The 19,356-nt window shown below is 34.8% G+C and overlaps 1 protein-coding gene across 2 annotated transcripts; it reads left to right on the forward strand.

Moving 5' to 3' along the window:
- Positions 1-12,714: 12,714 nt before the first annotated feature.
- Positions 12,715-19,309, forward strand: LOC129293365 (probable E3 ubiquitin ligase SUD1). 2 transcript variants are annotated; one of them, XM_054931287.1, is made up of 9 exons: positions 12,715-13,240; positions 13,921-14,613; positions 15,255-16,022; positions 16,123-16,334; positions 16,425-16,784; positions 16,933-17,093; positions 17,167-17,330; positions 17,428-17,574; positions 18,538-19,309. In XM_054931287.1, exons 1-9 carry the CDS (start codon positions 12,902-12,904, stop codon positions 19,036-19,038), a joined length of 3,345 nt encoding a protein of 1,114 aa, XP_054787262.1. In that variant the 5' UTR covers positions 12,715-12,901; the 3' UTR covers positions 19,039-19,309. The 2 variants fall into 2 exon arrangements, with proteins under 2 accessions (XP_054787262.1, XP_054787263.1); XM_054931288.1 differs by having other exon boundaries at positions 16,936-17,093.
- Positions 19,310-19,356: the final 47 nt, after the last annotated feature.

A 19,356-nucleotide genomic window follows, 5' to 3' on the forward strand; every position in this document is an offset into this window, starting at 1 on the left:
AATTGGATTTTAGCTTTTATCTAATATGGATTAAGTTGCATAACATACCATTGGCAGCAATGGATTTTGAGAATGCTATTCAAATTAGTGGTTGAGTAGGAGAGGTTATAATGGTAGAAAATATGAGGTGGAATAACAAATTAATGCGTGGTTTTCTAAGAGTTCTTGTTATTCTGAATCTAAGGAAGGCATTGGCTTTGAGTTTCTGGCTGCCAAAGCCTAATAAGGAGAAGGTTTGGGTTATAGTGAGGTATGAGAAACTATAAAATTTTTGCTATTAGTGTGGCCACTTAAGTCATGATTTCTAGTCATGTGGTTCTGTTAGGTTAATGCCGTTGGCTAATCTTAACTTGCTTAGACATGGTGCATGACTTTCAACTAATTTAGTGCAGTTTAAGGGGAGGTAACAGTGGTGGTTAGGAAAGGTTGGTCGGAGGCTTGCTGAAGGAGGGGGGTGAACATAGATAGGAAAGGAGAAGTAAAGTAAGAGAGGGAAAGTAATGAATTTGTGGACTAGAATGAAGATGAAGATGATATGTTTGTCATAAGGCTGAGTGAGGGGAATAAGGGAAGTCAACGGGTGGCATAAAGTGTCAAAGCATAAATGATGAAAGAAAAGGATGTGGTAGGTGAGTATAGTGGTAATGGACTTACTCATGCTAAAGATGATGGTGAAGAAAATAAGGTAGATGAGCCTGAGATTATTGGATTGAGTTTTAACAAGGCTGGGAAAGTGAAGATTAAACCTGGTGTTGGATTGGCATATCTTTTAATAGTAGATTATGAGGAGGAAAGGAGTAAATAGGCTTTGGTTCTAATAATAAAAAAAAACCATATCCAATTAGTAGTTGGGAAAATTAATGGACTGAATTTGAAATGAGAAGCATAAGAAGAGTTAGACTATATGAGTATTAAAAGGAGGAACATTAGAGAAGAAAGAGTTAGTTATAAGGCAGTGGTTTTTGTTTATTCAAAAAGTATGCACAAGGTTAAAGCTATAATGTGGAAGGGAGGTAAAAGGAAGGATGTGAAGATAGGGGAAACAATATGTGGTGAAGCTATTATGAATGGTCTGTGTGGTGTTGAATTGAATAAAGTTATTAGTGGTTGGACTTAAACAAGCACCAAGACACCATAAAACTCTTAAGTTGAAATTGTTAAGGCCTTAGGTGGCCTTGATCGTTAAGAAGTTGAGGGAGGAATGTAAGTTGAATAAACCCGTAGTTGTTTTTTTAATAGAAATAAGAAAAGCAAAAGATATTGGTGAAAATTAAAAAGAAGTGTAATCTGGATGAGGAGGCATATATAGATATAGTTGGTAATGTGATGGTAAATATGTGGAGTTGTTGTAGAAATATAATACATATAAGTATTGTGCCTAATACTGTTGAAGACCTAAATTTTATGATCTTTATTTATGGAACCCTAAGAGTTGAGGATAAGTAGAGGATTTAGAGGAAGCTTAAGGGTTTAATTGGTGGTATTTCAGGGCCATAGATGCGTGGGGGGACTTTAATGATATTCGTTCAAGTTCTAAGAATTTGGGAGTGAAGCTTGTGAACTTAAGATGTATTCTAAATTTTCAAAATGTTCTTGAAAATTATGGATTGATGGATCTTGGGTATAAAGGGGTTGCTTTTACATAGTGCAATGGCAGGATTGGTGATGATCATGTGAAGAAAGATTGGATAGAGCTATGGCTAATGTTGACTTTAGAAATGATTTTTAGAGTGTTGTTGTTTTGTTTGTGGAACTAGTGGGTTTTGATTATCATATGCTTATTGTTGATCTCAAGTATGAGCATATTAGAGTACTTAAGGTGTTTAGATTTGACGTACTCTAGACAAAACATGATGACTTCTTATAGATTGCCAAAAAGGGTTGGAGTAGGTTGTAATGAAGATAAAGTGATTGTGTTAGTGTAGAGGCTTGAAAAGTGTAGAAAGTATTTGGTAGAATAGGCTAAAAAAGTTTTCCTGAATACTAGAAAGCAAGTAGAGTTATTGATGTTGAAGCTTGAAAAGTATCATAAAGGTATTTGGAATGAAAGGAAGAGAGTTGAAGCAGCAATCTTAATAAGTCAAATAGAAAAAGCATGGGATAAGGAGAAGAAGTTTTGGTGGCAGCAATCTTGAGTGAATTGGCTTTATGCTGGAGGTAAGAGTATTATTTTTTTTTTTTGCATTCGTGCACTATGCAAAGAATGGTAAGGAATAAGGTGGTAATGCTAAAAGGAGATGATGGAGTATGGATTAAAGAGGCTAAGCAAATTAATGTTGCTTTTGCATTTTTTCATAATAAGTTATCTGCTTCTGGTAGTATGCAAAATATGGGGAAAGCATTATGTTTGGTGAAAAATTTAGGTGACTGATGCTAATAATATATTACTGGAAAGCCTATCATTGTCATAGAAATCAAGAAGCAATGTTTCAGCTTAGAAGGACTAAAATTCTTAGACCTTATGGTTTCTTAAGAATTTTTTATTAGTCAGCTTGGGGAAAGTTAGTAGTGAAGTGATGAGTATGGTGACTTTTTTTTGAAAAACTTTAACTTAAAGGCTGTGAATAAAACTAATGTAGTCTTGATTCCTAAAGTTGATAAGGTTGAAACTGTGGTTTAATTTAGGCTAATTGGTTTATGTAATTTTGCTTACAAGATTGTGTCTAAAATATTGGCAAATAGAATGAAGGGATTGTTAAGTAAAGTTATTTCTTGTAATCAGAGAGCTTTTGTTGCAAATAGGTTGATTCAAAATAGTATCATAATTGCTTATAAGGCTTTTCATTATTTGAAGAGTAAGAAGGAGGGGAATAAAGTGGAAATGGTAGTAAAGGTTGATAGGAATAAGAAATATGATAGATTGGAATTGTGTTTTATTAAAGGGGTGATGAGAAAGATAGGTCTTAGTGAGAAGTGAATTTTTTAGGTGATGGAGTATCAGTTTAAATTTGTAGTTTTAAGAAGACATATTGTAAAGTTAGAACTTATAAGAGGTATTAGGTTTAGCAATAGATGTTTTGTTTGCCATGGTTTAAAGTAGTATGGATACAAGCGAGTTAAAATGTATTATATTGGCTTAAAAATGTCCAATGTTATCTCATTATTTTTTTTTGCAGACAATGCGCTTTTCTTTGTGAGTGTAAAGAGGAAAAATTGCAAAGTTTTTAAAGCATGTCTTGATGATTATTGTTGTGTTTCTAATCAAGTAGTGAACTTGGACAAGTCATGTATTTTTTTTCTCTTATAATGCTGATGATGGTGCTAAAGAGAAAGCTTTCAGGGTTATGGGAATTAATGTAATTGATAATCCTGGAAAATACCTTGGATTGCCTATGTTGTAGAGTTAGTTCAAAGTAAAAGCCCTTGCTTTTTTTTATGAGCAAAATGAGTGGGAAGTTGCAAGGTTGGAAGCAACAAATGTTAACTTTTGCTGGGACTGAGATAATGGTAAAGTTTGTTGCTAAGCCATTCTTATCTTTCCTATGTCTTGTTTTAAATTTCCTAAAAAAGTTTGTGCTAAGTTAGATGGAATGATCTTAAAACTTTGGTAAGGATAGAGGAGTCAAGAGGGCAAAATTCATTAGAAAGGTTGGAAGTTTATGTGTATGGCTAAAGAGGATGGTGGGATTAGGCTTTAAGATTTTGAGATATTTAATAAGGCATTGCTTGCAAAAACTGTATAGAGGTTACTTTGGAATTATGATGATTTATGGTGCGTAATTCTAAAAGGTTTGTGTTTTCCAAAGTGTGATTTTTTGCAAGCTAAGAAGGGAAGTAGAGCTTTATAAGGGTGGTCAAGTATATTGGAAGGAAGGAAGTTGATCGAAGATGAGGTTTGTTGGAGGATTGGTTTTAGAGATGGAGTGAGAATTTTTGTGGACAAATGGATCCCTTCTACACTAGGTTTGGGACTAACTGGTAGAGAACTCTCAGATGATATAAACGAGTTAAAAGTGGAGAATTTTATTGTTAATGGTAATTGAGATTTTGATAGGTTTGAAAGTTGATCTACTAATGAGGATAGGAAGTTGATTAGTAGCATACAGATTCTTATGGCAAATATGGATGACAAATATGTATGGTTAGGTGTAACCCTCCCCTATATCCGCCAGATATAAGAAAAGATTAACTAAGTCGCCACTCTAATATATCACACAGTAATGAAATTATTTGTTTGAAAAGTTTAGTCCCAAGACTTGTTTTGCAAAATTATCAAAATCATAATACAATCGAGTACTACACAGTATAAATGAGTTATATACATTCATAAGAATTATTGCATGCCTTTAAAGGAAAGAAACAAGGTCAGATCTTGGGTCATGCACTGCGGCAGATAGCACGTGCATCGTGGCATAATATAACCACAAGCCTAAACTTTTACTATGTCATGCGCCGCAGCATGCCAGTTCAAATTTGCTGTTGTCATTTGATAGCAAAAATGACAAATTTCTGACATGCGCTGCTTTCACATACGACGTTTGATCGAAGTAATTCAAGTACGGACACAAAGCTTATCTCATAAGCTAACTAATGAGATAGGTTTGGATATGATTTAATAGTCTGATCAAAATTTGAACAGTTGGGTGCAAAAAGTTACTTTTTCAAAGAATTTCACGCACCTAAGCACTTAAATCAATCTATTTGTCTCATTAGACCACATAAAGCCTTGAATCAAGTCCAAAAGAACCTATTACACCTTATCGATCATGTTATAACATAAATATACTCATATATCACAAATTGGCCACTCAATGGCCCATTTTCACATTTCATAACTTTTCATAATTTAACACAATTTGGCTTACTTAGCCTTTTCACCATGAAATCACCACAAGTTCACTTCATTCTCACTACTATCACATTTACAATATAATCACAACTCAATCTTAGCCACAATTAATCATTTCATCACATAATTTCACACATGGGCTAAGATTCACTAAAACTCACAACATTCATCAAAATTTCTACATTCAACAACTTATAACCATTCAAATCATGCATACAATCCTATAGCAATTTAATTTACACAATATTCACAAGATTTATGTTCATTATACAAACTCTATAATCACACGGCTTTAACGACTCTAAGTGGGTCTTGACTCTTTTCTCTTGTCCTAATCACTGCTTTGTCCTGTAAACATATAACCACGGGGGTGAGATAAAAATTTTAGTAAGAGAATAACTCACTATTAGTAACTAACACATGCAATTATATGAAAGTAAAACATAATATATGAGTAAATATAACATATAATACCAATTCATTTTAAATTTCATTTTTATAATCTATTTCGCTTCTTTCACTACTTTTTCACATATAGCATGATTACTATCGACTAAACCTCCAAATTACCCCGACTCAAAACCATAGTCTCACCTTAGACTAATATACAATTTTATTGGCCCTAAACTCACCTTTATACTTTCCTTCAATACACACAATGGGGTATCTTTAACTCCAATACCGTATCACACAAACACTAAGGAGTCTAAATCTTTAACACCGTAATAAAATAGGTACTAAGGAGATAATCTTCAACACCGCACCTCGAAAAGGCATTAAGGAGATACAATTATTTAATACCGCACCCCGTCAGGCACTAAGGAGAATATACCATATGGTCTTATCACTACATTTCACACATGTGAACTTTTACTCCTATAATCATGCTTTTTAAACCAATAATAAGTTCTCAATCACTACTTTACTCATATATATACATATACACATTTTTATATTAAATTACACAATTTCATTACCTGTTTAACCAAAATTCCTTTTCATGTAATAAACGCACAATGCTACAAAACATGCTCAATTTAAAATAATTTCATGCACTACATAGCATACTCACATATAGTTACAATAAATAGTCAAACAAAGAAAATTATTTAGTTATCTCAACCCTTCTGTTAATAGAAAGGTTACCCATGGATTTCAATTACCATCAACATATCACTACAAGCCCCTTTTCTCATTTTACTTACTAGATATGCCAATTTACACAAAATTAGCATTATTAGTCAAGTGGTCCAATTGATCAAAAATACTTAATTATCAACTATTGTTATATTTAGCCGTCCATTCATTTTTATTTAACCATTTTAAGTTAGTTACCACACGACTATCACTTAACATCATTTTGAATTATCTTATTTTGACTAAACACAATTTTCATCTCAAATTCTCTCTTAGTTTAGGGCAAATAGAGCCTACGGGTTTAAAGTTTTATCGTTCAACTCTAAACCAATCATAAAGCTCTAATTTAACTCTCGAGAACTTTTTTATTACTATTGAATAAAAATCAAACCCCTTAAATTTTACCAATTTAATTTTTTATAACTCAAATTTAGAAAAATTTGAGTAGAAGGGAAGGTAAGAATTATACGTAACTTACCATAAGTTACTAGTCAAAGATGCCTTTCAATACCCTAAAATAGCTTGCCCTAGCTAACCTTTCACTCTTCTCCACTCCCTCTCGTGTGTTTTAATTCTCCCTTCTGAAATTCATGAAATTTCATAACTTAAGAAGTCACTTCTAGTCCATGCGCCACAGCATGTGGCATAGTAAGAAGAATTCTCACCACATGCACTCGTTTCAACTCGAAATACAATCCTTTCACCCGTATCTGTTTATTTAACATCCAAAGGACACAAATTATCAAGCAACCATTCAAATTCCTAATCCTTTACTAATTACCACTTTATCCCGATTAATACTTAATTACAAGATTAAGAATTCATGATGTTACATTAGGTAATAAGGGTAATATATATACTATGAAAAAGGGATATAGGAGGGCTTAAGGGTTGGTAGATAAAGGGGTAAAATGACCATAATAGATCTTTTATGGCTTCTAAGAAATTATGGAATAATATTTGGAAGATTAGATTGCCCTTAAAAGTTAACCAATTTATTTGAGAGTAGCAAGGGGTGCCATTACAACTGAAAAAGCTTTGTTTAAGAGGAAGTGTGCTGGTAATTCTCTTTACAGCATCTATCATTCACATGTTGAAATGATTGAATATGTACTAGTTTTTGTTTGTGGGTTAGAAATTATTGGTGTGGCTTTTTATTGGCTTTGAAAATTGATGTGGTGGTCATGAGTAATTTTAGTAGGTGGAGTCTTCCTTACTAAACCACACTTAACTCTAAAATTGAGGTAATCAAGAGACTAAACCCCACAAAAGATTACCAAGTTTATAAAATTACATAAATGAGTAATTCTCAAATCATTACATTAGGATCCCCAAAATTTAATTTTCAATCTCTAACATATACTTGAAATGTTCAAATCAAAGTTTAAAAATAATGCGAAAGCTTAGAAGTCAAATGGGATAAAATATAAAGGTTTAAAATTGAATCTGTGTTTTATGCAGAAAACAACTTATGCGTCGAGGCTTAAGACATATGTGCTACAACCCACCCTTCTTTGTGCCATGCGCCACGGCACATTGCATGAATTTGACAGATATCAATTGTCAAAATGACAGCACGGGGAGCAAATTTTAAATGCATCCTAAATCTCTGTTCGATGTCCGACTGAGGTGGTTTCAGTGTTTACATGGAGCTTTCTTCTAACTCTAGCTAATGGCACTAGTTTCATACTCAAATTTATTGTTTACAAAAAGTTAAACACCAAAACTCATTTTATCACTTTTTTACTAAAATTTCACAACAATGGGTGTCCCAACTCAACCTCAAGTGCCAAAAGCTTACACCAACCCTTCGACCACACTCAGTGGACTCTAGTGGACTTGTACAATGTACTATATACAACCAAAGACACATAAATCTTAAAATTACCACTCAACCCTAAATTTCATAAACACAAAGGGGAGGAAATTCATGCACAAAACTATTATTTTCATTTTAAATAATTCAAAATACATATGTTTTTACTTATACAAGTATTTTAGCCTTATCTATGGGTTCATAGCCAAAACTCAAAATCCAGTATACAAAATACACAAGTTGTATGTTATAATAATGCAAGTAGTATAAAATAACATATGACTCCTATTTGGTAATTGTATTAAAATTTATACATATAAACAGCAAGGAGAGGCATACAAAATGATTATCCTACAAATCTTAAGGCTTTGTGTGTTTTCTTTGATTCGAATTCGATAAGCTAGGCCTTGAAATATTAAAATTTAGGGTTGAATATAACTACTCAATAACCAAGTTTCACCTAATCTATACAGTTGTATATCAATTGTAAATAAATGCAAATAGACAAACAAAATACAACATATGTGAGGAACTTGGCCGTAGTTCACAATACTAACAACTATGTAACGGAGCTCAAAAATATATATATCCATTTAAATCACAGTACACAATACGAGGTAGCAATACTACTAACCATGCACCCCTAACATATGATGGACCACAATACTAACAATCATGTGGCTGAATTTATATGCATGATCATATGCTAACCTTATATTCTCCAATTACTTTCAACACAAAATTGGTGACTATCACGTGGCTACATCCTTCACGAACTAACCCAGCCTTCTATTTGTAGGGAGCTATCGAGTCAGAGTTAACTCATTCACTTATGTAATCTAATTTTTTATAATACTAATAACTATGGGGTACGTACCTTTAATCTAGCTTCTTCATAAATCGATAGAGACTAGTTAGGTACTAGTCCCTCATAGAACAAGGGAATAATCCCCAAATTAACTATGAGACAAGAGCTACTCCTGATTTCAACGTTGGTGTTAGGCAAGTTCTCAATTCCAATGATGTCCAATACCACGTGGGTTTTACCAACTACTTCTCTTCTTAGGTGAACTCCCATTAATGATCATGCTATGTACATGCCACATATAAATGCAATAGTTACCCCATTCACAACTAACACAATTACATATCAATCTCTCTCTCCTGATAAACCACAATCAATACATTGCATATAGAGCATTTTGAAATATCACATTTATCACTTTCATTTTCATATGTCACCAACCAAATCATCAATCATAATAAATGGCATGCAAAAGGTTTTCCTTTCCAAAAACCATTTTACAAGTTAAAACATTACCAAATTGTATCATTAGTTTAAACCATCCATTGTGTTACATAAACACAATTAATATTCAACTATAAAGATTAAATTTTTCTCGGTTACCTTAAACCTTTGAGAGGTGAAAAGTTTATCCCATTAAATACTTACTTTCAAAGCTTCTCACAAACTTAAATAGTGCCACAGTGATTTTCACTACAATCATAACATAAGGATATTATTTTAACCTAATTTTGGAAGTTACCAACACTAATTTCCACTTCCTCTATTCTATCAATTCATAATTGCTACCAATTTATACCTAATGAGTTCACTAAATTTCATTAATGCATGTTATCATTAATAAATTTTTAAACTACCATTAATGATCCACCAACACTCCCAATAACCATATTTATTATAATTTTCACATATTAATGGCTCTACCCAACAAACTCTTGATAAAATTATTAATGTAAGGTTTAATTACTCAAACAACTCTTATTATATCCATTTTAGCTAATGAGTTCGAACCCATAACTCTTATAGACGAAAATCACCATTAATGCTTAAATCCTAACTCAAACCTTCATAAATGTGAGGAAGAAAGGAAGCTTATTACGCTTATCTTAAGTGTTAGGAAGCTTTAAATTGCCTTTAAGTTCTTAATGCACATGCCATAATAGAGCTTCAACGTGTTCTTTATTTTCTTCCTTTCCTCTATTTGATTTTTGAACAGACACGAACCTTAAATAAGCTTATTACACTCAACCCTCCATTACGGCCTTTGAGACAAGAGGCCCATGGCATTTAAATCTACCTTTGTGCATCGTAGTAGATTGACTACTCATTAGTCATGTGACACAAAGAGCTTTCCTTTACTTTTTTTCCTCTTTCTTTGCTCGAGTGACCTGCCATTGATCCAAGCTCACTTCTAGGGATAAAATCATAATTAATTACACCAACTAGGCCCCTTTGGCCATACACCTCAATAATTCACTAATCATACTCATTAGGTTAACTAATCATGCTTAATTTTTTAAATGTTACATTTAACATGTTTGGAGGTAAAGAGGTTGAAGTGGTAATTTTTACTACTATTTGTTGGATTGTTTGGAAGGCTAGATGTACTTTTATATTTAAAAATGTAGAAATGAAGCCCAAGGGGTGTTTGAGTAGAGCTTTGAGCATTGTGGATGAATATTGGGGTGGTTTGAGTAAAATAAGAGCTAAGTGTAACTTTATAATAGAGTGCATGGCCTTAGTTGAAGCTATAAATGTGAAAGACTTATTCAATGAAGGAAGAATGGTGATTAAGACCGATTGTTTAGAGTTATATAGGAGATTGCAGAATCTAGATGTTGTGAGTTATATCATACAGGGATGGCTGTGAGTAAGACTGTTATGACTTGCTACAAAGGTGTTTTGAGTTAAAGAGATTTGATAGGAGTTGGTTAATGTCTTTGGTTTCTCGCAAAGGCAATAGTGTTGTTGATCACATAGTAGCTTTAGTCATAGGGGTTATGGTATCGCAAGGATGGTTGGGTAAGCCATTATCCTCTCTAATTTCAGTTCTAAAGTTGGATCTCTTTAGTAAGAATATTGATGCATAAAAGATGAAGGACATGAATTTTGATGTAGAGAAGGAGAAGGGTATTGGTAAGTGTTAGCCTATATAGTTGTTTGTTTGTTTTGCGTTTGTGATTATTGGTTTTGCTGGTTTTTATATGTTGTTATATAGGTTTATTTGGCTTTGGTTTTGGTTGTATGTTAGGTTTATTGCTTTCTTTCTTTTTTCTTGATATTAGTAAATGTAATTGGTTTTTTTTATATTAATAACATGGTTCTGTTTTTGCTCCAAAAAAAAAAAGTTTCATCCTTAACCACTAATCTATAATTAAACAGGTCTTCTCACCTATAAATTAATCCCTACATAAGCTTTACCATAGAATAAAAAGAATAAAAAAAAAATGCTAGACGAAAGTATATGTTGGAGAGTTCAAAAGCATGATAATAAAACACTACAAATTTTAGATGAATAATTATTATACATGTGTATGAGTTATAAATTCCACATTGAGAAGTTTCAAAAAATAAGTATGGTTTAAATTAAAGAAATGGTGTGTGATGATTACATGTATCATAATATGAAAATGCAGTCAACTTGCCCAACTAAATTGATAAACCATTAAATTGGGGACATTATGATCAATTTGGTCATGGTTTGATTATAATTTTGACTATTAACCTTTGAACTAATGCTTTAACTGGTTTAATGATAAGTTTGATTTTTAATATTTTGATATACATATACACATATACAATACAAACATATAATACTTAAATATACATATATGATAATGAACAAGATAGTAAACAGTTCACACAAATAAGGATTTAATTAATCAAATATTAAAATTGAAAGTATGGTCCTATTTCTCTAATATATCATGAGTTTGAAATTTACATTTGTATTAAAATGAATGTTTATAAAATTTAAGCAAATATATTAAAAATGGGTGTGTACAATTCAATTAAATAAAAATCTTATATAATACTATTGATGCCCATCAATATCAATGGGCACTACAAGTATACAGGTTGTATATGTAGCTAATGATAAATCAAAGTTGTTTCTACAAAAAATTAAGTTAAATGATAAATAAGCATTAAATTTTTAATTTTCATTCAAGTTAAGCAAGCATGATGTAGCAAAGAATGGTTCAAAATAAAATTAAAGATATAAAAATTATGCAACTAAGATTTTGAAGTATTCTAAATCTAAAAAACAATAAGAAAAGCATCTTATAATTTTAATCCATCATTTGCATCCCTTGCACTCAATTTATTGATTACATTGATTTTAATTTCAATTTTAAGAGTTGGGATGCTTGAATTATTCTCACTTGAATTACTCAAAATCCTATTTAATTATAATTCAACAACTCCTTGCCAAAATTAAATTAAAAGTATTACATTTAAATCCATTCTAACCACTTAAGTCCTTTAAGTACATTCCTGTTTGAAAGGCAAAATTAACTAGAGTTAATCCTTGGCATTCAATTCCAATAATCCAAACATAAATTCCTTTCTGAAATTCATTCTATTTTACCAAAATATATCCTCATGGTGGTCAATCATTAAGCAAAACAAAGCAAAGCTATAATTGACATATAAAGCATCCATTAATCACAAAATAATCAATAAATCAAGCTACAACTTAAACAAATAAGTTCATAACACTCTAGAGTTTCAAAGTTTAGTCACAGATAGCTAAATAAAATCTCAAATTAGTAGAACAAAGGTTAAAAGCCATATACATAGGAGAAAAAGGATGAAAAGTAATGGAAAACTTAGTGAAGATATAAACAGTGATGAGTTCTCTTCATCTCAAGATCCAAATGTGACCAAAGCTCCCTAAAATCTCTTCAAGAATTTTAGAGAATGTACAAAATGAAGCTTAGCTTGAAAAACTCTAACTTCCCTCTTTCATCTTATTGAAAAATGAATTGTGCACTTTGACAACAAAATTGCCATGACGAGCTTCCTCTCAGGTTTTTGTATGAGAGCCTTGGAATTTGCTACGGCAACTAAGTGACATACTGTAGCATCTTTCTCATTTAAATCCACGAACTCCACCTAAAAAGGTACACTCGTTTTATAAATTATGTGATATAATGAGGGTAAACTCGGAAACCTAAGTTATGATGCCATTTCTCTCTTTCCGAGTTCGACCAACGCATCTTCCTTTTGGCAAATTCATAGCCTCTCGCTCTCCCTTCCTTGGCCATCACCTGGACTCGGTCCTTGATTCGGTGAGTCTCCGCCGGTTACCGGCAGGTTGGGGATTAACGGTGACCTAATAGTCCTCCCGACCATGGAGATCGATCATGAACCGCCGCCTTCCAACGATGATAGCGCAAACGCTGCCGACAGCCCTGTAAACTCCTCTCTTTCTACATTTTCTTCTTCTTCTTGCTTCTCTTCCTCGTCGCCACACGGTTTGAAGGAAAAGGAGAACGAAGCGAACACGACCACGTCAGCCAATTACGAAGATGAGGACGAGGAGGAAGAGGACGTCTGTCGGATATGCCGCAACCCTGGTGATGCTGAAAATCCTCTCAGATACCCATGCGCGTGTAGTGGGAGCATCAAGTTTGTGCATCAGGATTGTCTCCTTCAGTGGCTTAATCATAGCAACGCTCGTCAATGCGAGGTTTGTCCTAACCCTTTCTTTCCCTTCTTGATCTTACGACTTTTATTGCAATTCGACGGTGGTGTGCTGATTAGGTTGTTTGTTGGGGATTTTGGAGCAAAGATCAACATATGGATCAATTGAATCTGTCGGCTCTATCATGCCGTATTCTTGAATTTCTGATCCATATATCCTATTTAGCCCTTTAAAAAAAAAAAAAAACAAAGCTGGTGCTTATTTATATTACAAGGGCAGCAGTTCTTTTGGTAGCAATATATCTATATGGTGTATGGCCTACATTTGATGAGCGAAGTAAATCTTCCCCTAACATGAAATCAGGTGTGTTGTCTCGTGAGGAATAGTCATAAGCAGCGTGATTTACGTTTAATCTTGTTACCTTAGACTTGTCAGTCAACGAGGCCGAACATTCCTTTGTCAGCAGCGCAAGATGTCATTGATTATAATCAAAATAAAAGAAACAAAAACAACTGCTGGACCTGAAAGAGTAACTTGAAGACCTACACGCTACACTTTTAAGGACACAATAGGAAAAATGATGCACGTGCTATGCTAGGAAGTAGGTGTTGCGTTGCACCCATGCCAAACATTCTTGAGACCCAAATACTTATGCATGCAGTATATTTGAGATCTTCCTTTCTTGTTGGTGTTTTATTCATGAATGCACTTATCATTTGCTACAGGTTTGCAAACATGCCTTTTCATTCTCTCCTGTTTATGCTGAAAATGCTCCGGCTAGGCTACCTTTTCAAGAATTCGTAGTTGGAATGGCCATGAAAGCGTGCCATGTTCTGCAATTCTTTTTGCGCCTGAGTTTTGTGCTATCTGTGTGGCTCCTTATTATACCTTTCATCACATTTTGGATATGGCGATTAGCTTTTGTGAGGAGCTTTGGTGAAGCCCAGAGGTTATTCTTGAGTCATTTATCTACGGCGGTTATTCTGACTGATTGTCTACATGGTTTCCTACTCTCTGCAAGCATCGTGTTCATTTTTCTTGGGGTCACTTCTTTAAGGGATTACTTTAGGCATTTACGAGAAATTGGGGGGCAGGATGTTGACAGAGAAGATGAGGTGGATAGAAATGGGGCTCGAATTGCCAGAAGGCCTGCTGGACAAGCTAATCGCAATGTTGCTGGTGATGGAAATGTTGAGGATGCTGGTGGAGTTCAAGGAATTGTTGTAGCAGCACAAGCTCCCAGAAGGAATGCAGAGAACGTTGCAGCACGGTGGGAGATGCAAGCACAACGTCTTGAGGCTCATGTGGAGCAAATTTTTGATGGTCTGGATGATGCTGACGGTGCTGAGGATGTACCCTTTGATGAACTTGTGGGCATGCAGGGTCCAGTTTTCCATCTGGTTGAAAATGCCTTTACTGTAAGTGTCTTATTTTTCTCCCCTTTTTATGTTAATGTTGATCATTTTCTTTAAATGAAAAGGGCTTGCTGATCTGGACAATTTAAGCTCACAGAAAAATACTATATCCTTACCATGCTCAACCTTGTTTCTGAGAAAGTGTAATTCTGATCCTGAGTTGCTGCTAGTTTTCCTGCTTGGTCTTTCAACGTTAGGATGGAAGCAGGTATTGCTGGAGTAATGAATACAGTGAAGGTTAAAGACGATCCTCATTTATGTGGATGAAAGTGGTGCATGCCAGCATCTATAATGACAACAATTCCATTGCAACTTTGACAACTTATTATGTTATTTTATTCTCACATATTTATTAATACTGTTCATAGCAGTAACGTGACTTATTTAAGAGGCCATTGTGGCTTTTTGGTTTCAATCTTGCTAAAATTTATTTTGGTCTGAGCTTTGATTTTCAAGCAAAGCACTAGTAGTTCTTTTTCTACTATTGATTTCCTTATTGTAATTATTCATGCTATTCACACTACACTACAGTTTCTTTAATATTGCAATTTGTGTCTTGTTTCTGTTAACATAGTTTGAAAATAATCTAAACTTGCTTTTAGGCACTTCTTATTCAAATATTAAATGGTTCATTCTCTATGCAGGTTCTGGCAAGCAATATGATATTCCTTGGTGCTGTGATCTTTGTGCCCTTCTCATTGGGCCGCATTGTACTCCATTATCTATCTTGGTTTTTTTCAACTGCCAGTGGTCCTGTATTATCAACTGTTATTCCACTTACAGACACAGCTCTCTCCCTAGCAAATATTACATTAAAAAATGCATTAACTGCGGTTAGAAATTTGTCATCTGAAGCTCAAGAAAGTGGACTGATAGGCCAGGTTGCTGAAATGTTGAAATTCAATGCAAGTGGCTTAAGTGAAATGTCTAAAAACATCAGTGACAATGTTTCAGCTGATCTCTTGAAAGGAGGGTCACTTGGAACTTCAAGGCTTTCTGATGTTACCACTCTAGCTATTGGATATATGTTCATACTCGCTCTACTCTTGTGCTACTTTGGCATTGTTGCTTTGATTCGATACACAAGGGGTGAGCCTTTAATAATGGGAAGGTTCTACGGTATTGTTTCTGTAGCAGAGACAATTCCCTCTCTATTCAGACAGTTTTTGGCAGCAATGAGGCATTTGATGACCATGGTTAAGGTTGCTTTCCTTCTAGTTATTGAATTGGGGGTATTTCCATTGATGTGTGGATGGTGGCTAGATGTTTGTACCATCAGGATGTTTGGGAAGACAATGGCTCACAGAGTTCAGTTTTTCTCTGCTTCTCCTCTGGCAAGTTCATTGGTTCATTGGGTTGTAGGGATTGTCTACATGCTACAAATTAGCATATTTGTCAGCCTTCTTAGAGGGGTATCTTTTTCTCCCCCAATTTTTTGTTACACGGCAATATTCTTAAGGCCCTGGTTTCATTTATATTTCTTGTTTTAACGATGTTCACTGCCAATGGCAGGTTTTGCGCAGTGGAGTTCTATACTTCCTTCGAGATCCTGCTGATCCCAACTACAATCCTTTCCGTGATTTAATTGATGACCCTGTTCACAAACATGCTCGTAGGGTTCTGTTATCTGTTGCAGTTTATGGAAGTTTAATTGTGATGCTTGTATTTTTACCTGTTAAACTTGCTATGCGAATGGCTCCTTCCATTTTCCCACTTGACATATCGTAAGCTGGCCCCTTAGCTTTTTTAATTGATACTATGGATTAAATAGAAGCTTAGTCATAATTTCTAACGTCCAATGTGTATCATTGCAGGGTATCTGATCCATTCACTGAAATTCCAGCTGACATGCTTCTCTTTCAGATTTGTATCCCATTTGCTATTGAGCATTTTAAACTGAGGACAACTATTAAGTCCCTTCTGCGCTACTGGTTTACAGCAGTTGGTTGGGCACTTGGTTTAACCGATTTTTTACTTCCTAGACCTGATGATAATGGTGCTCAAGAAAATATGAATGGGGAGCCAGCTAGGCAGGACAGGCTACAGGTTGTACCAGGAGGGGTACCTGACCAGGGAATGGTGGCCTTTGCAGGCAATGAAATCAACAGGGGACTTGGATCGGGAGACTTGAATGTTGGGGATGACTTTGAAATTGATGAACAATCTGATTCTGAGTGAGTCCTTGACTTGGTTGAACAATCTGATTCACCTGTTTCTTCATGTACTTTTTAGTTGTTGCTGGTTTTGGTCATCAGTTTCTTTGTTCTCATATTGTGGCTATTTCTGTGACCATCTAATTCAGTATACTAACTGTGACTTTAGCAGTTACGGTTTTGTGCTTCGCATTGTACTGTTGCTGGTGGTTGCTTGGATGACTTTACTTGTGTTCAATTCTGCCCTGATAGTTGTACCAATTTCACTTGGGCGGGCACTTTTCAATTCCATTCCTCTTCTCCCAATCACTCATGGCATTAAGTGCAATGGTATGTAGATGATTGATTTTCTTTTCATTGGGTCAGCGTTGGATGAGTTTGTTATTTTATTTCCTTTTGATAGATTTATATGCTTTCATCATGGGAAGCTATGTCATCTGGACGGCTGTTGCTGGAGCTAGATACTCAATTGAACAAATTAGAAAGAGGAGGGTTTGTAGTTTGTTGAGCCAAATTTCCAAGTGGTGTGCAATTGTTATCAAGAGTTCCGCTCTTTTGTCTATATGGGTAAGAATGATTCTGGTAACTGTTTCTATTACCTAGCTTCTGCTTAGGTTTGTATCAACATAATGATCAAATCTTGCATGTTGTTTTTTTTTTCCAGATATTTGTCATTCCTGTGCTAATTGGGCTCCTCTTTGAACTTTTGGTTATTGTACCAATGAGAGTTCCGGTGGATGAAAGTCCAGTGTTCCTCCTCTATCAAGACTGGGCTTTAGGGCTTATTTTCCTTAAAATATGGACTAGATTGGTAAGTTTCTCTCTATGCGGCCCCTTTTGTAGATAGTAGTATATGGTAAATTTGCTTTATTATTTCAGGAAAAATAAATTCATTTAAATATAAATTTACTTTTATTCTCCCAAAAATGTTGTTCATGAACTATTGGCAGTTGAAAACTCCCCTCCCCCTAAATTCAGAGTAAGAGGGTTTTACAAAATATTGTCTTCTATTATAGTCAAGTAATTAAGACTAACGGGTCTTCTCTGTTTTCTATTCATAGAACTTAAGATCCTTTGGGAAGTGAATTTGATCTCATAGTCTACTGTTTGGCTATCGAACAAATAGGATCTTTGGGTGGATGGGATCTCTTGGTAAATACTCCCTCCCGTATATATTTCGGGCATCTTCTAGACGGAATGGGTGGTCATATACGTTAGTCACTAGTAGTATTAAATTTTTTTAAAGGATTGCCTCCTCTTCTAATTTACCAAGAATACATATTGCCTTCTAATTTACCCAGAATGCATTTAAAGTGTGATGAAGTGTTTGAGATATTTAATTTATGGTTTTAAATAGAGCAAATTTGGAATTCTTCTGTCATTTACAAGCAAAATTAATAACTTATCAACTCTACTTGTTCCAGTGAGGTAATTATAGTTGGCTTGTAATAAAGGACATGCAAGAATATTATATTTGAGGAGTTAGTTGCTGATAGAACAAATCTAACTAATCGCACTTAGTGGGATATCACCTCTTGTTGTTTTCTACCCTTTGGCCATCACTTCCTTGTAGGATGTACTTCGATTCATCGAACCATTTATGAAAAGTTGGATTACATTGAATCTGTTCCTTAGAAAAACTATGTACTGGGATGTCATCCTGGTTGCTTTTTGTTGACCCTGTCTTTTTTTGTGACATTGGTTTTTCGCATTTTATATATAGGCTAGTTGACTTATTTCCCATTACTTTTTTTTGGGCTTGATTTTCCCATAGGTTATGTTGGACCACATGATGCCCCTCGTGGATGAAAGCTGGCGAGTAAAATTTGAGAGGGTGAGGGAAGATGGTTTCTCCAGGTTGCAAGGTCTTTGGGTCCTGAGGGAGATTGTGCTTCCCATCATAATGAAACTGTTGACAGCACTATGTGTTCCGTATGTTTTAGCCAGAGGAGTGTTTCCCGTGTTCGGGTACCCATTGGTGATAAATTCTGCTGTATATCGGTTTGCCTGGCTGGGATGCCTCTCTGTCAGCCTTTTGTGCTTCTGTGCCAAGCGATTCCATGTCTGGTTCACAAACCTCCATAATTCAATACGTGATGATCGGTATTTGATTGGTCGCCGGCTGCATAACTATGGAGAAGAAGTTAACAAGGCAAATGAAGCAGGAACCACGGGAACTGAGAATACTAACTCGCTCAGCACTGTTTTGATACCGCATGACCGTGAATTAGATGTTGGACTACGTCTGAGGCATGCAAATCGACAGGGTGGCTGAGTTACTTAGCTGTGGGATTGTATTTTAGGTCGAGGGCTAAGATTTTAGGTTTTGATCTCAGGGCCATTGAATCAGTGATGTATGTAATGCCTCTGGGTTTGGTAGTTGTATGCGCTTTTCCATGACCATTTAACTCTGCCCATAATGGTTTTGCATTTATGCTCGCAAGTCCCTAACATATTCTGCAAGTGCAGGTGCGGGTGCTGCATTAGATTTTTTGTAAGAATGCTTTAGGAAAATTTTATTCTAATGCTTGTCTTATCAGGTGCTATTTTTTTTTCCTTACCTCAGTTCTGGACTAAAATTTAATCTTGACAA

This window comes from Prosopis cineraria, unplaced genomic scaffold (genome assembly GCF_029017545.1).
Source record: "Prosopis cineraria cultivar Desert tree isolate PC_DT_omini unplaced genomic scaffold, ASM2901754v1 PC14, whole genome shotgun sequence".
NCBI lineage: Eukaryota > Viridiplantae > Streptophyta > Magnoliopsida > Fabales > Fabaceae > Prosopis > Prosopis cineraria.